The following is a 25,579-nucleotide window of genomic DNA, read 5'->3' as shown; positions in this document are numbered from 1 at the left end:
TATCTCTTAAAGTCTTCTGCTGGCAGGGGCTTTACTGAGAATATTTGATTTGTAACCACAAGAAGATTTCAAACTCTCAATTATAATCAGTAGACACAATAAAGATTTCATTTCGCATCCGAGACGTGTCGTGCAAATTTCTACATAGTTAGGTGTATACGAGACTACACTTAACCACGGGTAGATTTCACCAACCACTGATCTGTGTTTCAGCTGGAGAAATTGTAGCAATTGGCCCCAGTAATGTCAGACTGAGGGGGGAAATAAATCAGCCACGGTTCCTGCTCCTGTGACTCCTGCTGCAAATGACTGCATAGACGCTGGGGGAAGGCAAAGAATACATCCTGAATCCTGGGAATAGGGGTTTGTCCTGTGAGGAAAGGTTATGCCTATATCCATTGGAGTTTAGAAGAACGAGAGGTAATCTCAGTGAAACATGTACGGTCTAAGGGAGCGAGACAAGGTGGGTGCTGAGAGGCTGTTTCCTCGGATGGAGGAATCTCAAACTGGGGCACAGCTTCAAAATAAGGGGTCTCCCATTTAATATGGGAGATGAGGAGGAATTTCTACTCTCCCGAAGGTTGTTAGTGTTTGGAATTCTCTTCCCCAGAGGGGAGTGGAGGCTGGGTTTTTGAATCTAGTCAAGGCTTTTTGATTGACAAGGAAGTCATTGGTTTAGGGAGGGGCAGGCAGGAGAGTGGAGTTAAGGCCACATCAGACCAGCCATGATCTTAACAAATGACAGAATTTGAGGAGCTGAATGGTCTATTCCGGCTCTTATTTCTTATGTTTTTTAATGTCTAAAGTTGCTGATATCAATAGATTTGGGATTTGTTTTGTAGGATTCATCCACCAACCTGGCAACAGTGCCAAGAGCAGGGCTTTCTCATGGGATAAAGCAATAAGTGACAAATTTTTAAAAAAACAATGGCTTGAATTTCCATGTGGCCCGCAGTTTAGTTCTGACACTCTGGCCATTACTCACACATTAAGGATGATCACCGAAGATATGTAGCTTGTGGGACTATACTCTGGCAGGAGTCAGCAGTTTCAAGATGGGAGGGGAGAGAAGGAATGAGAGAAAAACAAAAGAACATTCCCCCGCTGCAATGTTTGCCATGGCTGAGTGGGACACTCCTGTCTCGGAGTCATCAGATTGTGAGCTTGAGCCCCACTCTGGATAGAGACTTGAGCACATAATGCAGGCTGGTACAACCAGCACAGTACTGAGGGCATGCTGCACTGGCGAAGGTGCTGTCTCAGATGGCTGTAAAAGATCTCATCATGCTATTACCAAGGAAAGCAGGGCCAGGATTCTCCCCTACCCGGCGGGGTTGGGGGGTGACGGTGTTGTGGAGTGGCGAGAACCACTCCGACGTCGGGCCTCCCCAAAGGTGCGGAATTCTTCCCACCTTTAGGAGCCAGGCCTGCGCCGGAGTGGTTTCCGCTCTGCCGGCCGGCGCGAACGACCTTTGGCGTCTCGCCAGCCGGGGCTGAAAGGCCTTCGCCGGCCGGCGGAAGTCCACGCATGCGCCGGAGCGTCAGAGGCTGCTGATGCCATCCCGGCGCATGCGCGGGGGAGGGGGTCTCTTCCGCCTCCGCCATGGTGGAGACCGTGGCGGAGGCGGAAGATAAAGAGTGCCCCCACGGCACAGGCCCGCTCGCCGATCGGTGGGCCCCGATCGCAGGCCAGGCCATCATGGGAGCACCCCCCGGGGCCAGATCGCCCCGCACTCCCCCAGGACCCCGGCGCCCGCCTGCGCCACCAATCTCGTCGGCACCAGACGTTCTTTGATTCCCGCCGCCGGGAAAGGCTCGTCAGCGGCGGGACTTCAGCCCATCGCAGGCGGAGCGCGATTCCCGCCCCCGCCGATTCCCGGGTGGCGGAGATTTCAGGCCACGGCGGGGGCAGGATTGACGCCTTCCTGGGCGATTCTCTGACTCTGCGGGGGGGTCGGAGAATTCCGCCCCAGATGTGTACTGAACTAATTTATTTCTCAACCAACACCTAAAAACGATTTGGTCATCACTACATTGCTGATTCATAGTTGCTACAGTGCAGGAAGAGGTCATTCAGCCCATTGAGTTTGCATGACCCTCCCAAAGAGTGCTCTACCTAGGCCCACTCCCCTGCCCTACCGCCATAACCCAACCTAACCTGAACATCTTTGGACACTAACGGGCAATTTTAGCTTGGTCAATGCACCTAACTTGCACATCTTTGGATTGTGGGAGGAAACCCACGCAGACACGGGGGGAAAGTGCAAACTCCACACAGACAGATGGCCGGAATTGAACCTGGGTCCCTGGCACTATGAAGCAGCAGTGCTAACCATTGTGCCACCGTGCTGCCCCATTGTGGGAGCTAATTGTGTGAAAACCGGCTGCCACCTTTCCTACATTACAATAGTAATTACACTTCGAAAGTATTTAATTGGCTGTAAAACACTTTGGAACATCCTGAACTCATTAAAAGGCTCTATATAAATGCAAGTCTTTCTTTCTCACAGCTGCGTTGGTTTACTGTGAAAAAGGCTCTATTGTGCTTTCAGAAGATACAGAGGACAGAAAAGATACAAGCAATAATCTTGTGATAACACAGGAAGGAAAGTTACCAAGTTACTGTTAGAGGGATCGCTGTACTTGCTGGTTGCAAACCTTGCCAGACCCTCGTTGTAAATGTAAATTCGAAAGGGGTCACAGGATGTAACCAAGACGTAGATGCGGAGGTCAAATTTGAAACCATCTATGAGGAAAGGCTGTGAAAGGAACATTGAAGGCTACATTAGGCAAGCTAAATGATGCTTGTCATACATCATAAATAATCATGGGCTGCACTGCTATAACAGTAAACTACAAATCCACTGGGGTAATGCTGAGGCAGTTACAAATACTAATCTAACAGCCAAGGAGTATTGTATAAATCTGGTAGCCATTCTGTAAAAGGAATAGGCAAGCAGCGAGGAGAAGAGGGTTGGGATATTTGTGGTTCTGGGAGGTGTGGTGTGAGGTGGATTGCAAGTGTGAAGTGCCTAGATGGACAGGGTTATAAAATCTTACGTGTTGAGAAATGCCTGGAGTGTCAGGACACAAACTTTAAGGTACGTTGAGAGCGGGCAGGATCACGGAATTCTTAAAATGCACAATGATAATTCCAGATTATATCCAGATGATGGCGCCGGAGCGAGGCGACTCTCTGCAGGCTCTCCCCAACAGATCCACTTTTAACTTTATTTATACTCGTTCCCATATACTGAATGATCTGTTGAGCTGCTTGCAGAAAAATACTTTTCACTGTACCTCGGTACACGTGACAATAAACAAATCCAATCCAATCCAATCCAATCCAATGATAAGAAGTGATAAACATAAGAAGTGAATGAGTCACTGTGTCAATTCCAGTGCTGGTTCGTCAATGGGGAGACGGCAGCCAAGTGATAAACATAGAATCCTATTGGGTCTGCACTGACCTTCTGAAAGAGCACCCTACCCAGGCCCAAACCCCCGTCCTATCCCCATATCTCCACCCAACCTTTGGACACACTAAGGTGCATTTTAGCCTGGCCAATCCACCTGCCCTGCACATCTTTGAACTTGTGGGAGGAAACCGGAGCACTCCGCACAGACAGTGACCCAAGGCTGGAATCAAACCCGGGTCCCTGGCGCTGTGAGGCAGCAGTGCTAACCACTGTTTCATTAGTCTGATAATCCAGAGGCCCAGACTAATGGCCTGGGGACACTGTTTCTAAACCTGCCACAGCAATTAACAATTTGTTAATTCTGGAAGTGAAAACTAATCTCAGCGGTGAGTGCAGCTCCGCCAACATTTAAGAAGCTTAACACAATCCAGGACAAAGCAGTCCACTTGATTGGCACCCCATCCAACACTCCCTCCCCAACAGTGTGTCCCACCTACAAGATGCATGAGCAACTCACTAAGGCTCCTTCAACAACTCTCCAAATTCACAACCTCTACCACCTGGGGTAGCAGAGACGTATGAACTTAGGAAGGCCCTTCAACAGCACCTTCCAAGCCCTCTACCATCTAGAAGGACAAAGACAGACACATGGGGACCCACCAGCTGGAGGTTCCCCTCCAAGTCACTCACCACCCTGATTTGGAAATATATCGCTGTTCCTTCACTGTCACTGGGTCAAAATCCTGGAACAGCCTCCCTAACAGCACTGTGGCTGTACCTACACCACATGGACTGCAGCAGTTCTAGAAGGCAGCTCACCGCCACATTCTCAAGGGCGATTAGGAATGGGCAATAAAAATGCTAGCCTAGACAGTGACGTCCACATCCCAAGAACGAGTATTTTAAAAATTGATTATTGTTTATAAAAATCCATCTTGTTCACTTGTCCTTTACAGAAGGAAGCCTGCCAGTCTTGCCTGGACTGGTCTACACGTGACTCCAGACCCACAGCAACGTGTTTGACATAACTCCCCTCTGCAATGGTAGACCACTCAGTTGCAGCAATTACTGAAGAGCAACAAATACCAGCCTTGCACACATCCCATGAAAGAACAAATTTTAAAGCTGATCCGACGCAACTTTAACCATCCGTCAGCTGTGCTTAGTGGCCAGCTCGGCCTAAGAAGGTCGTGGGTTCAGGTCCTACTCCAGAGACTAGAGTGCAAAATTCTAAACCCACGGAGGAATCTCACGCAAACACAGGGAGAACGTGCAAATTCCACACAGACAGTCACCCAAGGCCGGAATTGAACCTGGGTCCCTAATGCTGAGGCAGCAGTGCTAACCACTGTGCCGTCGCGCTGCCCTTAGTTGCTTGCTGTCAGCTTGGCCTGTTTCAGTGAAGTAAATGCTTTGTATTTATTAATACCTTGGAAATGTACTGCTGGCAGATCAGGCGATCTCCTTGTTTAATATCCTTTAGGTTTCTGGTGATGAAAATGCCCCGGCCCTGACACCCACAGTCTGGTTTACAGATATATGTCTTGGTCTTCTTCATCCTGCAGTAGGCCTGAAAATCCCCAAAACTGTACAGTATACAAACAGAATGTTTAAAAGGTCACAAGATAAACATCTAAATAGCATCAGCAAACAGAGGTTTCACCTTCAAGTTTCTAAAAGGTTGCATCTAAAGTTAGCAAGTCCTTTCACCTGGAGACCCAAACGTGAACTCAAATGAACATATGTACATACGTGTGTAGGAATAAGGAGGAGTAGGCCACTCGGCCCCTCGAGCCTGCTCTGCTATTCAATAAGATCACGGCTAATTGACACTTCAACCCCACATTTTTGCCTATCCCCCGATAATCCTTCACCCCCTTATTAATCAAGGGTCTATCGAGCTCAGCCTTAATATATTCAAAGATTCTGCTTCCACTGACTTTTGAGGAAGAGTTCCAGAGATTCACAACCCTTGGAGAGAAAGTATTTCTCATCTCTATTTTAAACGGGTGACCCCTTATTTTTAAGCAGTTCTAGATTCTCCCACAAGTGGAATCATAGAATTTACAGTGCAGAAGGAGGCCATTCTGCCCATCGAGTCTGCACCGGCCCTTTGAAAGGGGACCCTACCTAAGCCCACCCGATCCCCGTAACCGCACCTAACCTATTTGGGCGCTAAGGGGCAATTTCGCACGGCCAATCCACTGAATCTGCACATGTTTAGACTGTGGGAGGAAACCGGAGCACCCGGAGGAAACCCACGCAGGCACGGGGAGAACGTGCAGACTCCGAACAGACAGTGACCCAAGCCGGGAATCGAACCTGGGACCCTGGAGCTGTGAAGCAACCGTGCTAACCACTGTGCTACCATGCCGCTTCTCCACATCCACCCTGTCAGCACCCCTCAGGATCATAAATGTTTCAATCAGGTCGCTTTCTTCTTCTAATCTCCGGTGAATACAAACCTAACGTCTCCTCATTAGACAGCCCGCCCATTCCTGGTATTACTCCAGGAAACCTGCTACTAACACACTTTTCCTTAAATAAGACCGGTGCTATACACAATACTCCAGATGTGGCCTCACCAATACCCTGTGCAACTGAAGCAGAGCCTCTGTAATCAATTCCCCTCACCATGAACGATAATATTCTACTAAACCTACTATTTCAGCTAGTTACCAATTGCTCCAACTCAAATGAGAGAAACCACCTACTCCTCCAACACAATAATAATCTTTATTAGTGTCAAAGGAGGGTTACATTAACACTGCAATAAAGTTACTCACACGTTATCCATACAATGCAACATCCCAAAAGGCAGCAACACTATGAATGGCCAGCTAAGAGAAGGCGCTTCCCCTCCAATCAGCTGGCCAAATTCCTCCCTGAACAAATACAAATAAACCACCTCATTACTATATTGCTCTGTACTTGCGATATAAATACACTTCCAATCATTTATTGTCTATGAATTACTTTGGGGTGTCCTGATAAACATGATGAGGCACTGTATAAATACAAGGGGCTGGAATTCTCCGCCGCTGGGATTCTCCGTTTTGCCGGCAGCCCGGGGGTTTCCCGATGGCGTGAGGCTGCCCCACAATGGGAAACCTTATTGACCAGCAAAACGGAGAATCCAGACGGCGTGCTGAACCAGAAATCTGGCGGGCCGGGACAGAGAATCCAGCCAAAGGTCTTTTGAGTCAACCACAGATTTTTATGTCCACCCAACTACCATTGATGCATTTCATGGTCAATTCTCAGATCACTCACTCGGCAGGTAAACACCATGTACGAGGGAAAATGTTAAACTCCTTTGGGAAGAGTTTCAGCATCCTATTTAAATTCCGGGCAAGTAGATCCTTCCTGCAAATCTCGCTCATTCCTGGAAAGTGATTGATTTTCTGCAAAGAAAATGAAAGCAAATGCAAAAATAGTGTCGACAATTAGACGCACCAGATAACTAACTCTGAAAAGAGAAGGCAGATGCAGATCGCGAAGATCTGGAGAGAAGACAAGTTAAATCAAAAACTGAAGAATTCGCCCAACTTCGGTTTCAAAGCCTCAGACAATAGGACAGAAGGAAAGGCTGAGGAATACATGGGGTTCAATGATTTGAGGAATGAACACATTAGAGGAGATGAGCTGGTAAACCACTGTTCCAGCAGGGAAAAAGAGCATTTATAACAGTGCGTCAATGGATTGGAAGAAGCAATGACTGCACTGTCAGGGAAGCAAAGACCAGGGGCAGGAACCCTCCGCACCTTTAGGGGCCAGGCCCGCCCAGGGGTGGTTGGCGCCCCGCCGGCTGGCATGGAAGGCCTTTGGGCCGAAGGGACTCCGCCGGCCGGTGCGCGTCCGCGCATGCGCGGGAGTGTTGCGGCTGCTGGGGGGGTTCACCTACGCGTCGGCCATGGCGGAGGCTGACATGGTCGGCGCGTAGGAAAAGAGTGCCCCCACGGCACAGGCCCGCCCGCGGATCAGTGGGCCCCGATCGCGGGCCAGGCCACTGTGGGGGACACCCCCCAGGGCTAGATCCCCCCCCCCCCCCCCCCCCCCCCCCCCGGCCCGAGGACCCCAGAGCCCGCCCACGCCGCCAGGTCCTGCCAGTAAGGGACCTAGTTCAATTTACGCCGGTGGGAATGGCATAGAACCAGCGGGACATCGGCCCATCACGGGCCAGAGAATCGCCGGGGGGCCCGCCAACCGCCGCGATTCCTGCCCTCGCCCAATCTCCGGTGCCAGAGAATTCAGCGGCCAGCGGGAACGGGATTCACGCCGTCCCCCGCCGATTCTCTGACCCAGCGGGGGGTCGGAGAATCCCGCCCCAGAATAGTATTGATAAAATATAATAAAATACATAAATGGCAATGGAGCTAGAGACAGGAAACTAGAGATGAGACACGGATCACCCACCAGATGACAACATTTCTCTTATAATTAAAATAAAAATTCTGAGAATATATATCCTTGTTTTTCTGAAATTATGTAGCTTAAAAATAACAATTAAAAACGCATCATAATAGTAGAGGAGTGTAGAAAATACTGCTCTTCAGAAACAAAAAGATTAGAAGATACGTTAACGGCCCAATAATGTCATTTTATATTGCTAATTTCTTCTTTTCCTCCTCAGCGACATGAGCCTGACCTGAAAACATTTCATCTCCATGACCTTTTCATGAGAAACAGAGGAGTCAGTCCAGTACAGTATGCATTCTTCATCATCCCCAACTTCCTTCAGTCCATAGCGACGAGCTGCTCGGCGAACTGGAACAACAGGACAGAGGGTAGAGAAATAAACCATTGCCATACGATGCAGAGAGATCCACAGAGAGAAATGCCAGGCATTACAATCAGGGTGAAAGAGAGAGAGATAGAGATAGAGAGAGAGATATACAGAACGAGAGAAAGGCAGCAATCAAGGCAGAGGCAATTGGGCCGAGTTGGAGTTGGATAACAGCTTCAAATTCCTAGGGGTGCACATCAACAAAAATCTGTCCTGATCCACCCACGTCGATGCTACAATCAAGAAAGCACAACAGCGCCTGTACTTCCTCAGGAAACTAAGGAAATTCGGCATGTCCATAACAACGTTTACCAATTTTTACAGATGCACCATAGAAAGCATCCTATCTGGCTGCAGCTCAGCCCAAGACCTTAAGAAACTACAGAGTCGTGAACACCACCCAGTCCATCACACGAACCTGCCTCCCATCCATTGACTCCATCTACACTTCCCACTGCCGGGGGAAAGCGAGCAGCATAATCAAAGACCCCTCCCACCCGGCTTACTCACTCTTCCAACTTCTTCCATCGGTCAGGAGATACAAAAGTGAGAACACAAATGAACAGCTTCTTCCCCGCTGTTACCAGACTCCTAAATGACCCTCTTATGGACTGACCTGATTAATACTACACTCCTCTATACTTCACCTGATGCCGGTCTATGTATTTACATTGTGGACCCTGTGTCGCCCTATTCTGTATTTTCTTTTTATTTTATTTTCATGTACTAAATGATCTTTTTGAACTGCTCACAGAAAAATACTTTTCACTGTCCCTCGGTACACTTGTCAATAAACAAATACAGATGTGGGGAAAAATAGAGAGAGGTGGAAGTGTAGAGAAACAGAGCTGGAGATACAGAGAAATTGAAAAAGGAAGCAAGGTTAAAAAAAAGGTGAACAATTCAGAAGATGAGAGTGGAAGAGGTCAAAAAGAAGGGAAGAGGATAGGACGAAGAATTTATATATAAAATTACGAATGAATTCAGTAAATAAACATAAGTACAATGCGAGTAGAGTAGTCATTCTCACGTTTAGTGTATGTGCAATAAATGATCAAAAAAGAATACTGAGCAAACTAGACATTTTACAGAGCAGATAACAAAATATATTTTGGTGAACAAAATACTCTAATAGGAGGACAACTACTACATGTAGTCTTTCATACAAAAAAATACAGAGGTGGGTAAATATACTGTCTGGTGTAGGACATCGCTGCAGATAGCAGGACGGTCCTGGGTTTGATTTGTCTTCATCTGGCCAGCAATCAAAGGATATTATTTATACTTCTGATCGTCCAACCAGTATCCATAGGGCTATGACTGTGGGAGCTGAGAGGGAAGGAATCAGCTCCGGCTCCTGTTTGATTTCTTGCTGGAAGGTCCATGTATTTGGACTCCAAAACATTAAAAAATAATTTTTTTTAACACCTTTAGAGTACCCAATTATTTTTTCCCCCCCCCCAATTAAACGGCAATTCAGCGTGGCCAATCAACCTAACCTGCACATCTTTGGGTTGTGCGAGTCAAATCCACGCAGACACGGGGAGAATGTGCAAACTCCGCACGGACAGTGACCCAGGGCCGGGGTTCAAACCCAGGTGCTCAGCGCCATAGGCTGCAGTGCTAACCCCTGCGCCACCGTGTTTCCCCGGACTCCAAAACATAACGTTTATTTCAAGCATCAATGATAGGTGCAAAGTTGAACAACCCGTCCAGCACACACGGTCAAAGCTCACACATGGCTACCTGCTCAAGCAGCAGGTTCCCTTGAGGTTGCACTCCAAAAGTGTCAGTGCCTTCAGAAAAGGAGGGGATATTGGAGGGGAGGAAAGCTGTAGGTGTTGCAGAGATCCGTGAAACCTCTCATCCCATTAACCCTAGTAATTATTACTCACCACTTTCATACTTGCAATTCAGCAGGTTTACTCCAACACACCTGTAAGAGAGAAAAGGCTGAGATCTCAATAAAACAGACATGATAAATTTCCCCGTGGAAAAGGAGTGGAGAGTGCTCAGCACTGCCATCTGATGGCAGAGTCTCAAATTCAACACAATGCAGATGTGCGGAGGGAGAGTGCGGCTGCATTGTCACTGTGCTGGGAAGGGAGTGAGATACACAGAGTGAGGTACACTGGTCAGAGTGAGGTACACTGGTCAGTGTGAGGTACACTGGTCAGAGTGAGGTACACTGGTCAGAGTGAGGGAGTGAGGGACACTGGTCAGAGTGAGGGAGTGAGGGAGTGAGGGACACTGGGGAATAGTTGAGGAAGTATCGAGACAGCAATGTTAAAATGGTAGGAGGGCCGCCCGGCGGAGGATCTTGCTGCAATGGGAGGGTGCGAGGCCCCCAAGTGTGGAGACCTGGATCAGTGACATGGCGGGATTTATAAAATTGGAGAGGGTCAAATTTGCCCTGAGAGGATCAATACAAGGGTTCTATAAACAGTGGCAGCCTTTTCTGGACTTCCTGGCTCAAAGATAGGTATCTTGGTCAATAGCAGCAGCAACCCAGGGTGGTGGTGGTGGTGGGGGGGGGGGGGGGGGGGGGGGGGGGGTTGTTCCTTATTGTAGTTTCTATTTTTTTTTTCTATGGTTATGTAACTTAACATTGTGTTAATTTAAGTTGTTGTTAATATGTTGTGTTGTTCATTGAGGAGGGGTGAATGTTTATGATTGCTATTATTATTGTTATTGTTGGTATTTTATTATGGTTCCATGTTGTTGTATAAATACAAAATTTTTCAATAAAAATTATTTTTTTAAAAAAAAATGATAGGAGGGCCGTAAAGGTTCACTCCGATTTTACCTTCGTTTCCTCCTCTTTTTCCTCTTGAGCATTTCATCTTTAATGGCATTGATGCTTCCCTCGGGTTTCTGGTTGGATATTATCAGCTCTTGTTTGTGGAGTGCCTCACGGTCTCCCACCAGTTTACTCTGTTTCATATGCGGTCCTGGCGCTCTAGTTGCTACATTCCTTTTCAGGGCACTCAGTTGTTTTTGAACTGGTTCATTTTCGTCATCAGACTCCTCAACTGCACTCTCCTCCTCATTCTCTGCTTCCTCATCAGCGGACTCTTCCTCAGAATCACTCCCACCCCCAGAAGCATTCATTCTGTGCAATGTAGAGATTGGGTGAAAGGGAGTTAGGAAAGCATCCTCTGTTTCAGATTGACTGAGAACAAAAATAATTTAGTTGGCTGGCATAGTGGTTTGGTTGGGCCTATTAACGCTGCAATTGTTCAAATTCAGTAGGAATAGAGCAGCCTGCCCCATGTGCCTACTCCTCAATTGGAGACATTTGTGGAACAGTGATATCTTTCCAAGTCAGGACAGCGTGTCATGTTGAGGGAGATTTACAGAGCTCCAACTCGTCCTCAGCTGGTATCTTTTCAACTTCTCACAAAGTCCTTTCAAAAGTTTTGTGAATTATACCATTGAGTTTTCCAAACCCACGATCTCCACCAACAAGGACAAGATCAGTGGGCAGATAGGAAGATCAGTGGGCAGATAGGAAGATCAGTGGGCCGATAGGAAGATCAGTGGGCAGATAGGAAGATCAGTGGGCAGATAGGAAGATCAGTGGGCAGATAGGAAGATCAGTGGGCAGATAGGAAGATCAGTGGGCAGATAGGAAGATCACCTCCTGCAGGTTTCCCTCAAAATCACACACCATCCTGACTTTCAATGATGCCGATGTTCCCGCTCCATATGTCGCTGGGTCAAAATCCTAGAATTCCCTCCCTAATGGAACCATGGGTGTACCTACATCACATGGACTGCAGCGGTTCAGGAAGATGGCTCACCCCCACCTTCTCAAGGGACAATTAAGGATGTGCAATTAATGCTGGCCTAGCCAGCAAAGCCAACATTGATAAAATAGGGAGAGGAGGAGGCCATTCGGCCCTTCGAGCCTGCTCCGCCATTCATTATGATCATGGCTGATCATCCAACTCAATAGCCTGATCCCACTTTCCCCAATATCCTTTGATCTCCTTCCCCCCAAGTGCTATATCTAACTACTTCTTGAAAACATGCAATGTTTGGACTCAACTACTTCCTGTGGTAACGAATTCCACTTGCTCACCACTCTCTGGGTGAAGACATTTCTCCTCATCTCTGTCCTAAATGGTCTACCCCGTATCCTCAGACTGTGACCCCTGGTTTTGGACACACCCACCATCGGGAACATCCTTCCTGCATCAATCCTGTCCAGTCCTGTTTGAATTTTATCGGTTTCTATGAGATCCCCTCTCATTCTTTTGAACTCCAGTGAATACAATCCTAACCGATTCAATCTCTCCTCATACGTCAGTTCTGCCATCCCAGGAATCAGTCTGGTAAACCTTCGCTGCACTCCCTCGAGAGCAATAACATCCTTCCTCAGATAAGGAGACCAAAACTCCACACAATATTCCAGGTGTGGCCTCACCAAGGCCCTGTATAATTGCAGCAAGACATCCCTGTTCCTGTACTCGAATCCTCTCGTTATGAACGGCAGCATGCCATTTGCCTTCTTTACCGCCTGCTGCACCTGCATGCTTACCTTCAGCGACTGGTGTACGAGGACACACAGGTCTCGTTGCACACTCCTCTCTCCTAATTTATGGTAATTCAGATAATTTGCCTTTTTGTTTTTGCTACCAAAGTGGATAACCTTGCATTTCTCCAAATTATACTGCATCTGCCATTCATTTGCCCACTCGCTCAACTTGCCCAAATCACTCTGAAGGATCTCTGCATGATTGAAAGCAGGTACTGCCACATCAGTACTTATTGGAGATACAGTATCACAGCTTACTGGACAAACAGCATCTTTATAGTATCACAGCTCCCAGGGTCCCTTTGGGCTGTTTGACACTTGAATTCATCACTGCCAGGCTCCCCCCTGAAATTAAAATGGAATGAGGAGGGACAGCCTCAGATGTTCTATGGTGATCTGTGTGATTACCATCATTCACCGTCTAGACTCAAAACATTTGGGCAATTCGTTGGCGGGGGGGGGGGGGGGGGGGGGGGCAAGGTGAGGTCACAAAACCCAACAAAAAAGAATGGGGGGCAGCAATGAAGGAGGGTGGGGGGGGGGGGGGGGGGTAGAGAACAAAAAAGGGGAGCCAGAAAGCGGAAGAGATAGGAGAACAAAAACAGGAGGAGAACACAGGGGAAGACAACAGTGGCAGCAACCACAGCACGGCGAGAGAACGCAAAGAAAAACGGCAAGGAACAACGAGCAATGGCCGAGGCAACTACACAAAAGAATCTAAAAAGCTTTAGGGGCACCTCCACCCCAGTTAGATGATCTGTAAAAAGGAGGGAATAGAGAGGGGAGGAAAGATTCCCCCCCCTTCCAGTTATATTTCCTAGATCCTATGTGCTTTGTTTTGCGAGGTTTATACCTATATTAATAATTTGTACAAAACCCAATAAAAAACATTTTAAAAAAATCTTTATTAGTGTCACAAGTAGGCTTACATTAACACTGCAATGAAGTTACTGTGAAAATCCCCTCGTCGCCACACTCCGGCGTCAGTTCGTGTACACGGAGGGAGAATTCAGAATGTCTAATTCGCCTAACAGCACGTCTTTCGGGACTTGTGGGAGGAAACCCACGCAGACATGGGGAGAACGTGCAGACTCCGCACAGACAGTGACCCAAGCCAGGAATCGAACCCGGATCCCTGGTGCTGTGAAGCAATAGTGCTAGCCACTGTGCTACCGTGGCCGTATCAATTCCATAAAGGAACTCACCTACCTTTTGCACTTCCAACGAAGGATCTTTCCTCTTGCTCCTGATAAATTAATCTGTCTTTTCCCCTCTCCGATCTGCGACAGAGATTTGGAGCATTTTGTTTCAAACTTGTATCTTCCGTTTGTGTTGTGATGTTTCTGCAGCAGCCAGAACAACTTGATAAAAAAACAACACAGATAGATGGATGCTATAGTGGGGCCACTCAGCTTCCTACTCCCTCTAACTCAACTAAAATCTTTTAACAAGGACTGCATCCAAAACCATAACTTTTGCCGCTCTCGCCACAGACTAATTGACCTCTGTCTATTTCCAGCAATTTCAGACCTCACATGAGCATAACAGGTCTTTTTAACATTGTATTTGCGATCCCAAGGCCACTGTGATCCCAAGGCCAGTAAGAAACAGGAGCAGGAACAGCTCAGATGGTCCCTCGAGCCTTCTTCGTCATTCAATGAGATCATCAACAGCTTCCTGCACTAACCCCATATCCCTCCATTCCTTTAGTATCCAAAAAATCTATCAATCTGAGCCTTGAAAATACTCCATGTGCAGCACACTGAGATAGACAATTCCAAAAATTCACACCCCTCTGAATCTTAGACTCATCATAGAACGTGCAGACTCCGCACAGAGAGTGACCCAAGCCGGGAATCGAGCCTGGGACCCTGGAGCTGTGAACCAACAGTGCTAACCACTGTGCTACCGCGAATGAAGACATTTCTCCTCATCTCAGACCCCTTACGAGACTATGCCCCCAAGGGTTTGAGCTCCACTGGCAAGGCTAGCATTTATTGCCCATCCCTAATTGCTCTCAAAATCGTGCCATTTCAGAGGTCAGTTAAGAGTCAACCACATTGCCATTGGTCTGGAGTTGCATGTAGACCAGACCGGGTAAGGGCAGCAGACTTTCGCCCCAGAAACTGTGAGTGAACTTTACGACAATCCGATAGTTTCATCGTCAGTATCACTGAAACTAGCTTTCCAGGGGCTGTTTAGCACAGGGCTAAATCACTGGCTTTGAAAGCAGACCAAGCAGGCCAGCAGCACGGTTCAATTCCCATAACAGCCTTCCCGAACAGGCGCCGGAATGTGGCGACTAGGGACTTTTCACAGTAACTTAATTAGAAGCCTACTTGTGACAATAAGCGATTTTCATTTCATTCCAGATTTAAATAATTAATTCAATTTAAATTCCCCAGTTGCAGTGATGGGATTTGAACTCCTAGAGCATTACTCCAGCCCTCGGAACGACACCAGTAACATTGTCCCTCTGCAGCACAGTGGTTAGCGCTGCTGCCTCACAGCACCGAGGACCCGGGTTCAATACCAGCCTTGGGTGACTGTCTGTGTGGAGTCTGCATGTTCTCCCCGTGTCTGTGTGGGTTTCCTCCGGGTGCGCCGGTTTCCTCCCACAGTCCAAAGATTTTAGGTGGATTAGCTAGAATAAACTGCCCCTTAGTGTCCAAAGATGTGCAGGTTAGGTGGGGTTACAGGGATAGGGCAGGGGAGTGGGCCTAGGTAAGGTGCTCTTTCAGATGATAGGTGCAGACACGATGGGCAGAAGGGCCTCCTTCTTCCTTGTAGGAACTCTATGCTAATGTTCACTTGATCAAAGCACCAGCAATTTGGGGTTTATTAATGGCTGTTGTTCAGCAGCGCTGTTGTGAGTGTCGTCTCAGCAGCAGGTTCCACCAGCATGATGCATCAGTGATCGACAGGATGTGCGCTCATGCCCATACCCCCCGGAGACTGGCACTCTGATTTGGTCCAAACAATCGTCAAAGATTAATACAACAGACTAAGAAGGGTAAATCACAGATGAATATTCCAAGCTTCTATCACACAAACTTCTAGAGGGCTGTTTACATCAGCTTTACATCAGGACACAAGATTCTATTGATTTTCTATTGTTTTTCTAAAATCTACTGATTTTTGGGGGAAGAACTATTGAGTTCTGCACTTTTATAAACCTCAGCAAAATCATACTATGGAGAATGATTCAAACTAATGCATTTCTAAAACACTTTTAACATGGTAAAACATTCCAAGGCACTTTATGGGAGGGTTAGCAGGCAATCATTTTGATACCAAACCAAAGGCTGGAATGGTTGTGATCCTTTAATGTTTCTCTCTCTGCAAAAGCAACTCATCTGGTCCCACTCCCAACCCCTCCTTTTCCTGTAGCCCTTCAAATTTCTCTTTTGAAGGCCTTGATTGAATCTGTCCCCGCCGCACTCTCAGGACAGTGCATTCCAGACCCTAAACAATCACCGTGTAAAAGACACTTTGCTCATGTCACTGTTGCTTCTTTTGCCAATCAGCTTAAATGGGTGTTCGCTGGTTGCCAATCTTTGCACCAACGGGAACCAATTCTCCTCTCTCTTTAGACCCCTCAAGATTTGAACAACTCTAGCAAATCTCCTCCTAGTCTTTTCTTCTCCAAGAACCAGGCCCAACTTCTTCAATCTATCCACGCAACTGAAATTCCTCATCCTTGGAACCATCCTGGTAAACCATTTCTGTACCCTCTCTAACGCCCTTACACCTTTATTAAAAGTGCAGTGTCCAGAACTAGACACAATTTCTAGCTGAAGCTGATCCAGTGATTTATAGAGATTAATCATACCTTTCTGTCTCTTCACTTATGAGCCTCATGAACAGCTTTCCCTGCCACCATCAATGCCTGTTCACATAAATGCCCAGGTCACTCTGCTGCCCTTTACATCTCCTCGGTCCTTTTGACTAAAGTAAATTGCCTTCTCTAAATTTCACCTGTCCACCCATTCCACTGGACCAAGTTTGCTTGTCACTCGCCTCCACACAGTTCACAATAGCTCCGAGTTTCGTATCATCCGCAAATTGTGAAGTGGTGCTTTCCAATTCTACCCGCACCCCTGGAGCGGGAAATGAACCCCAGAACCTGGACGTCTGCTTTAACCTGGTCCGCCAGCTCTGACAGAGAGTAATCCAGAATCGGAACGTCAGCTCCCTTCTCCCGCGGTGATTTGTTTTTATCCGGATGTTTTAATGGGTATGCGGCAGTTAGCACTGCTGCCTCACGGCGCCGAGGTTCGATACCGGCTCTGGGTCACTGTCCGTGTGGAGTTTGCACATTCTCCCCATGTCTGCGTGGGTTTCGCCCCCACAACCCAAAGATGTGCAGGGTAGGTGGATTAAACAGGCTAAATTGGCCCTTAATTAGAAAGTAAATAATTAGATACTTTATATTAAAAATACGATAGGGGATCCTGTACCCCGCCACCTATGATCCAGTACAACAACAACTTGCGTTTGTATAGCAACAACAACACAGGCTCCAGGGAGATCCGGAGCAACCATGCATTGACCAATGCGGGTTTACCAGATTTCACTAACCCGGCTAACCAGTTTAACCAGGCTAACCAGCTCAGGGTGTGGGCGGGCCGGCCCGTTGCTAAGGCCGCCTCCCGTTGCGAGGGGACAGCAAGGGGGCCGGCCAGGCCGAGCGGACAGGGGGGAAAGGCCGCGGGGGGCCCCGCGGGTGGCTCCAGCTCCCCGCGCCGAGCGGCGCCCGGCGGGTAGATCCTTCCTTCCTCCCCCCCGCCGCTCTCTCCCCGCTGCCCCGGCCGCCTACCTCACTCACTCACCTGGCGCCCGCCCGCCCGGCCAGGCCGCGCACACGGCTCTGGCGGCATTGTCACCATGACAACCTGTAGCCGGCGCTGATTGGCCGGGGCGTCCAGGCCTCCCATTGGCCGGCCGGCTCTCGTGATGCTGATTGGCCGCATAGTGACATCCGGTCGGCGATTATTGGCTGTAAGGCTCTCGGTCGGCACCCATTGGCTGGGAGGAGGCCGCCCGTGCTTCGATTGGCTGAAGGGACCGCGATTCGATTGGCCGGCGGAATCTTTATTTCTGATTGGCTGGCCGACGACAAACCAGGATAATGAAGGGGGAGGGGATTGGAATAATTTTTATTTAATGGCCTTTGTTCAGCTTTCATTCGGGATTTGCTGCCTCGCTTTGCCGGCGGGTTTCCCACAGGGGTGGGTGGTTCAGGCGGAGGGCGGGCCGCCTCCGGGAACCATGGAAACGGGCCGTGGGTTGGCGCTGACGTCAGAGCAAGATGGCGGCGCCCATGGAGGAGGACCCGGATGGAGGCCCGGCCTTGCCCTGGGCCCAGGCCCCGGTCTTCAGCTACTCGGAGCGGGACCTGATCCGGAGCGGGGTCCGCTGGGGGGACGCCGCGGGCTCGCCCTTCGACGCGGCCCTGCGCTCGGCCTGGGACCAGCGGGTGTCCGCCGGCTGCTTCCGCTACCGCCTGCCCAGCGACGGGCTGCCCAGCCGCCGGCTGCCGGGCCCGCGGCGCTTCCTGGCCCAGCTCAACCCACAGCGGGCCACCGAGCGCCGGCCGCCGCAGGACATCCGCAGCCTGCGGCAGCCCTTCGAGCCCGAGCGCTTCAACTTCACCCGCATCCCGGCGCGGGAGGTGGTGTTCCGGCTCCGCCGGGAGGGCGAGGCCGGGGCTGAGGTCCAGGCCGGGGCTGAGGCCGAGCGGGAGGCAGGGGCTGAGGCCCAGGCCGGGCGGGAGGCCGAGGCCGTGCTGGTCATCAATGTCAGCCCCCTGGAGCGGGGCCACGTCCTGTTGCTGCCGGAGGCGGCCCGCGGCCTGCCCCAGCTGCTGACCCAGGAGGCCGCCTTGCGGGCCCTGGAGCTGCTGTTCCTGAGCGCGGACCCCGGCCTGCGGCTCGGCTTCAACAGCCTGGGGGCCGCGGCCTCGGTCAACCACCTGCACCTACACGCCTACTACCTGGACCAGAGCCTGGGGCTGGAGTCGGCGCCTAGCAGCCCGCTGCTGGCGCCCCCCGAGGCCGGAGGCCGCCGCTTCCTCCCTGTCCACCTGCTGAGCGAGCCGCCCGGCCGCGGCCTGCTCCTCTACACGGATGGCGGTGACCTGGCGCGGGCCGCCCTCACCCTGCACGCCCTGTGCCAGCTGCTGCTGCACCGCTCGCTGGCCCACAACCTCTTCCTGTGCCGGGGCTGCCCACCCGGCCTGCCGCCTGCCCAGCCTGCCTGCCGCCTCGGCGTCCGTGCCGTCCTCTGGCCCCGTGCCGCCCTCTTCGGCCCCAAGCCGCTCAGCCAGCCCTTCGCCGTGGCTCTGTGCGAGCTGGCCGGCCACCTGCCCGTCAACAACCCCCAGGACTACCGCAGCCTGACCGAGGCCAGGGTGCTGGATGCCCTCGGCTCCCACCTATTGCCTGAGGAGCAATTCTCCCAACTCCTGGAGGATGTCAGCCAGATGCTGAAGGAGTAAAATCCCAGCTCATTGCATCGGAACTACCTCTAACTCCGCTTCACTCTCCGCAATGTGAATAATAATCTTTATTATCGTCACAAGTAGGCTTGCATTAACACTGCAATGAAGTTACTGTGATAATATCCAGAGGCTCTCCTCACTAATCCATTATTGACCTGACCGCTTTGTAGACCTCTTGGCACAGCATCCAAAATGATCCATTTGTTGGCCTGACTTGCATTTGAAGCTAGAATACATCACTTTGTCCGAGGTGCTTTTTAAATCTAAAATGAATCACTATCAGTCCAAAGAGGTAGCACAGTGGTTAGCACTGCTGCTTCAGAGCGCCAGGGACCCAGCTTGGGTCACTGTCTGTGCGCGTTCTCCCCAAGTCTGCATGGGTTTCCTCCAGGCGCTCCGGTTTCCTCCCACAAGTCCTGAAAGACACGCTGTTAGGTGAATTGGACAGTAAATTCTCCCTCATTATACCCAAACAGGTGCTGGAGTATGGAGACTAGGGGCTTTTCACAGTAAAACTTCATTGCAGTGTTAATGTAAGCCTACTTGTGCCAATAATAAAGAGTATTATTGTGTACAAGTTGGGTGGATTGGCCATGCTCAGTTGCCTTTCATGTCCAAGAGAAAAGCTTGGGTGGGGTTACGGTGATGGGGTCTGGGCCTGGCTGGGGTGCTGCTTCGTGGGGGTGGAGGCTTGATGAGCTGAATGCCTCCTTCTGTACTGCAGGGGTTCTATGGCCATTCATCTGTTGTCTAAGATGCATTTGAAGCTGGAATAGATCACCTTTTCGATTTACATCTAAAAGAAATCGCTGTTCATTTGTGTATGGTGCATTTTAAATCTGTGATAAATCACAATTACAGTCCAAAGTGGGGTTACGGTGATGGGGCCTGGGTGGGCTGCTCCTTCGGGGAGGGGGGTGGGTGTGGGTTTGATGGACCGAATGGCCTCCTTCTGTACTATATGGATTCCATGATTCTGTGACCATTCATTTGTTCTCCAAGATGTATTTTAAATCATTGTTGGTTTGGGACGCACAGTGGTACTGCTGCCTCACCCGAGCCAGGAACCTGGGTTAAATTCCGGCCTCAGGTGACTGTGGAGTTTGCGCGTTCTCCCCGTGTCTGCGTGGGTTTCCTCCCACAGTCCAAAGATGTGCAGGTTAGGTGGATTAGCCATAATAAATTGTCCGTATTTGGGGTGACGAGGATAGTGTGGGGTCTGCGCCTTGGTAGGGTGCTGTTTCAGAGGGCTGGTACAGACCGGATGGGCTGAATGGCCTCCTTCTGAACTGTAGGGATTCTATAATGTATAAGGTGCATTTTAAACTAAAATGAATCTATTCATTTGATGACTAAGGTGCATGCCTAGTCTGGAAATGAAAACTGCTCCCTCAGTGTTCCAAAGAAGAGTCTTATTGGAATCCACTTTCTCGCCACAGTTGCCTCCCAGATCTGCTGAGTTTTTCCAGCACTCTTTGATTTTATTTCAGATGTCCAGCATCCACCGTAGTTTGCCTTTGTAGCAAAACGTAGATTGGATTCGAAAATTGATCAGGTGCTCACTAAAACAAGAGTAAACCGTAAAAGTCTATTTACACCTCATCCAACAAGGTGTAATATCTTCAAACATTTGACTAACAGCATAAAAAGTAGAAAATTCAGGTCAATTTGTCAAAAATAAGTATCTGAAAGACAATTAAAACATCCAAGGAAGATTTTGATCAAGCCCATCTTGGCTATCGCCGAATAACGAACAGCTTTAAAATGCAGCAATTGTTATATTGTCTTCTCGTTTGCACTAATCTTGCACAGATGCTATTCTCACCAGCTCTGGACATAGCCAGACAGCAATGTCACACTTAAATGCTATGGCTGACGGACATCTGAAATAGAAGCAGCAGATACCGAAAACATTCAGCATCTGCAGAGAGAAATAAATCTGGAACCTTAACTCTGTTAACAGCAGGAACAGACTTTATGTCCTCATGAGCCTGCTCCTTCATTCAATATGATCATGTCTCAAATCCACTTTCTCGCTGTTCTTTTGATTCCCTGAATGACCGAAATCTGCCGATCTCAGCCTTAAATATATTCAACAATGGAGCATCGACAACCATCTGGGGCAGAGAAATCCAAAGAGTCACAACCCTTGAGTGACGGGACCTCGGTCCTAAATGATTGGCCCCTCATCCTTGGACTGTTCCCTCGTGTTCGAGATAACCCAGCAAAGGCAAAAGAACCTCTTTTGAAGCCCCTTCAGAATCCTGAGATCATCTCTCGTTCTTCTCGACTCCTGAATATAGATCCACAAACATTCCTAAGACCAGCCAAATATTTCCAGTATTTTCTGTTTTTATTTCTGATAGTTCAGCATCCGTGATATTTTGCTCCCGACCCTTTCATCCTGTTTCTCACTCCATTGATGTGCAAACCTCCTTCTGGATTATGGGAAAAATAGCAAAATACTGGCTGGACCTTTTGTGTTTACGTTTATTTTGAACTCAAGTGTGCCGTTTTCTTTAAATGATCAAGACATATGTGGTGCTTGGGTGGCTAAATGCTTACCAAGGACAGAAATCGTGACGGCCCTCTGAGTTTTTCATCTATCTATTGACCTCTTTTGGAAAAGACATGCATGTGGACATCTGATGGGTGGAGGCTGGATGACCTCAGCACTACGGCAACCCTGCTCCCCATTGTTGAACAGCCTCGCAATATGATTTAAGCTCCTGCTTGAGTGGTCAGTTGTGGGCGAAGCGCAGCTTGAAGTTGAAAAACAGATTCCCAGCATGAATCGGTGTGTTTGGAGGGAAAGAGGGAATTCTGTGTTCAGGCGATGAGCTCTATGCTCCACCTGTTGACGCTTCCTGATGTGTAATAACTTTTTGCAGTGACTCTGAAACAACGAGGTACACTGAGTGACTTTTGGATCTTGTTTGGAAAATTGTGCTTCAACATCGATTGGAAAACTGTAGAACACAGAGCAGATAAAGAGTTGGGGTGGATGACTCCAATGACAGCAGAAAGAAGCCACCTGTGTGGTCATTTCTCTGAAATCTCAATGAGTTGCTTGCAGTCACGGTTGGGGAAATAACATCACTGACTGAAGTTTACATAAAAACTGGAGAATGGGAAAACAAACTGTTTTCAGAAGAGATGAATCATTCCGATCTTCCAGAGGAAGGAAGGCTCGTGTTAACTTTGTTTTTGAAATGTGACTCTGAACTATTGCGCCATCTGTTGAATCGCTGATTTCTGTTTTGTGTCACATTAAGTTTTTGCAACGTGAGAAAATAACAATGATGGACAATTAGAAAGAAAATTCCTGTCCGATGCTGTTCGGATGTGGAATACATTCCACCAGCGGGACCTTGAAAGCAAGACCTGTATTTCTATGGTGCCCTTCGCAACCTCAGGACGTCACGGAGCATTTTACAGCAGATGAAGTACTTTTAAATTGTGGGCATTGTTGCAACGTTGGAAACGCAGCTGCCAGTTTTCACAGCGGAGATGCCCAGAAACAACACTCCGCTATTGGTCTGCTCGTCCGTTGTGATTTTGCTGCATGTTCAATAATAGCTCAGGAGATTTGGGAGATCGCTCCTGCTCGTCTTCAACAGTGGATACCCCCACCTGAGAAAAGACCTGGTTTACAGTCGAAAAGACCAAAGAATCTACCACAACATTGACCAGGAAACTGGATGAATACTTGAAAAATATTAAAGGAATCAAAATGTAGTCGGGCTGGGTACCTTCAATCGCACTTTTCTGTATGATGTTCTCAACTTTGTGTGAAATTAAATGAACTGATGTTTACTGCTACAATTTCTTATTATATAGTTAGAGTGAATGGGCAGTATGGTGGCACAGTGATTAGCATTGCTGCCTCACGGCGCTGAGGTCTCAGGTTCGATCCCGGCTCTGGGTCACTGTCCGTGTGGAGGTTGCACATTCTCCCCGTGTCTGCGTGGGTTTCACCCCCACAACCCAAAAATGTGGATTGGTGGATTGGCCACGCTAAATTGCTCTTTAATTGGAAAAAATAAATTGGGTACTCTAAATTTATATAAATAAAACTGAGTGAATTATATTTACAAAAATGCATACGTACATATGAATTAGGAGCACAAGGTCCTGCACGGGAGACTAATGAAGAAGCTAAGAACCCATGGGATCCAGGGCAATTTTGCAAATTTGATCCAAAATTGGCTCACTGGCAGGGGGCAGAGAGTGATGGTCAAAGATCGGTTTGGTGACTGGAAGTCTGTCCAGTGGTGGACATGATCAGTAAGTTCACAGGTGACCTGCAAATTGGTGGTGTGGTAGTGAGGAGGAAAGCCTTAAGATTACAGGATGATTTTGGATGGACAGAACAGGGGCAAATGGAATTTAACCCTGAAAAGTGAGGTGATGCATTTTGGGAGAACGAGGAAGTCAAGGGAATATACAATGAACATAAGACCCTAGGAAGTACAGGGGACCAGAGGGACCTTGGAGTGAGTGTCCAAAGATTCCTGAAGGATATGTAGATAAGGTGGTTAGGAAGACATGGGATACTTGCCTTCATTAGCTGAGGCATAGAATACAAGAGCTGGAAGGTTATGACGGAGCTGGATAAAACGCTTGTTACATCACAGCTAGAGTACAGTGCAGTTCTGGTCGCCACGCTATAAGGAGGGTGTGATTGCAGTGGAGAGGGTGCAGAGAAGATTCACCAGGACGTTGCCTGGACTGGAGCTTTTCAGCTATGAAGAGAGACTGAATAGGCTGGGGTTGTTTTCCTTGCAGCAGAGAAGGTAGGGTCCTCATCAAGGTGTATAAAATTGAAAGACATAGAAAGGATACATAGGGGGAATCTTTTCCCCTTAGTAGAGCGGTCAATCACTCATAGATTTAAGGTAAGGAGCAGGAGATTTACAGGGGATCTGATGAAAAACCTATTCATCCAGAGGGTGGTGGGAATCTCGAACTTGCTGCCTGAAAGGGTGGTAGAGGGGAAATCCGCACAACATTTAAAAAGCATTTAGCGCGCCATGGTGGCTCAATGGTTAGCACTGCTGCCTCAGGGTATCGAGGACCCGGGTTCGATCCTGGCCCCGGGTCACTGTCCGTGTGGAGTTTGCACATTCTCCTCGTGTCTGCGTGGGTTTCGCCCCCACAACCCAAAGATGTGCAGGTTAGGTGGATTGGCCATGCTAAATTGCCCCTGTGAGGCAGAAGTGCTAACCGCTGTGCCACCATGCTGCCTTTGCTGAGGCCCCTGTCGCCAGTCATGGCACTATCATGGAATTACGATGAGAGTTGATGTATTTATTTGTCCACTTAAAGAAACTTGCTGTGCAGATAACCTGCATCAGGATCCCACGCTTTTCAGTGTTTTGTAGATTCTGTCGTCTGTTCATATATCAAAGTATTGCATCAGGTCTGAATTTCCTCTCCATAAATGAAATTTACTATTTTTGGTCACACGCTTTCCCATTAGAAATTATGTTGGAATTCCAATTAATTCTGCTGTGCCAATTTGATTTGGTCACAAGCTATGCCATCTGGATGGTTCCCTTGGCATTTTGTTTCTCTTGTAAACTTACCTTCATGAACTTTTTATTACTGCTGAAACTTTCAACTTTTCATAATGTGTCCCACAACTGGCACTCCATAACTGGGCAACAGCCTTCAAACCTTTCTTTAAAACTAAAAGCAAAATATTGAAGGTGCTGGAAATCTGAAATGGAAAATGCTGGCATCATTTAGCAGGTCGGGCAACATGTGTGGAGAGTGGATGAAACTCAGTTCATGATTCAGACCCCACGGGTTTTTTTCAGTTCTGGGGAAAGGACATTGACCTGAAATGTTCACCCTACCTTTCTCTGATACTGCCTGGTTGAGTGTTTCTTTCCTCACTTCAAGATCGCTCTTCACTCATGGGTGATATTTTTGGGGTTCAGGTGCGTTCCGAAGGCTCCAGTGGCCTCCCCCCCCCCCCTCCCCCCTCCCTCTCCCCCCTCCCCCCCCCCCCCCCCCCCTCATTAAAGCCTGGATAACTTTATACACCTCATTTAAGTGTCTCCTCAGTTTCAAATAAAATGGCAAATCACAGTTCCAGGGACCTGGGTACAGTTCCGGCTTTGTGTCATTGTCTGTGCGGAGTCTGCACTTGCTCCCCGTGTCTGCGTGGGTTTCCTCCGGGTGCTGCGGTTTCCTCCCACAGTCCAAAGATGTGCAGGTTAGGTGGATTGGCCGTGGTAAAATTGCTCCTTAATATCAAGGATATGCAGGTTAGGTTACAGGGTGTGGACCTGGGTAGAGTGCTCTTTTGGAGGGTCGGTACACAC

General features: G+C 48.6%; 2 protein-coding genes across 8 annotated transcripts in view; one reads left to right on the top strand and one right to left on the bottom strand.

Annotated features, from left to right (window-relative positions):
• The window catches only part of LOC119956830 (tubulin polyglutamylase TTLL13-like), a 61,609-nt gene extending 43,655 nt beyond the window's left edge, over positions 1-17,954 (bottom strand). For 3 of the 7 annotated variants that reach the window (XM_038784302.1, XM_038784300.1, XM_038784304.1), the window contains exons 1-8: positions 17,578-17,954; positions 13,955-14,106; positions 11,012-11,317; positions 10,101-10,141; positions 8,068-8,186; positions 6,693-6,823; positions 4,849-5,005; positions 2,616-2,759 (exon numbers count right to left, since the gene is read on the bottom strand). In XM_038784302.1, coding sequence (XP_038640230.1) covers positions 2,616-2,759; positions 4,849-5,005; positions 6,693-6,823; positions 8,068-8,186; positions 10,101-10,141; positions 11,012-11,317; positions 13,955-14,106; positions 17,578-17,718 — 1,191 coding nt within the window. In that variant the 5' untranslated portion in view covers positions 17,719-17,954. Of the gene's footprint in view, positions 1-2,615; positions 2,760-4,848; positions 5,006-6,692; positions 6,824-8,067; positions 8,187-10,100; positions 10,142-11,011; positions 11,318-13,950; positions 14,107-16,723; positions 16,751-17,564 lie in introns of those variants that run through there. The other 4 variants (XM_038784306.1, XM_038784305.1, XM_038784301.1 and 1 more) reach the window with 4 other exon arrangements.
• gdpgp1 (GDP-D-glucose phosphorylase 1) lies at positions 17,934-19,652 on the top strand. Its single transcript, XM_038784308.1, has 2 exons — positions 17,934-18,461; positions 18,504-19,652. Exons 1-2 carry the CDS (start codon positions 18,057-18,059, stop codon positions 19,242-19,244), a joined length of 1,146 nt encoding a protein of 381 aa, XP_038640236.1. The 5' UTR covers positions 17,934-18,056; the 3' UTR covers positions 19,245-19,652.
• Positions 19,653-25,579: the final 5,927 nt, after the last annotated feature.

Source organism: Scyliorhinus canicula, chromosome 24, assembly GCF_902713615.1.
Source record: "Scyliorhinus canicula chromosome 24, sScyCan1.1, whole genome shotgun sequence".
In the NCBI taxonomy this organism is placed as follows: domain Eukaryota; kingdom Metazoa; phylum Chordata; class Chondrichthyes; order Carcharhiniformes; family Scyliorhinidae; genus Scyliorhinus; species Scyliorhinus canicula.
This window is presented reverse-complemented; position numbering and strand designations above follow the sequence as displayed.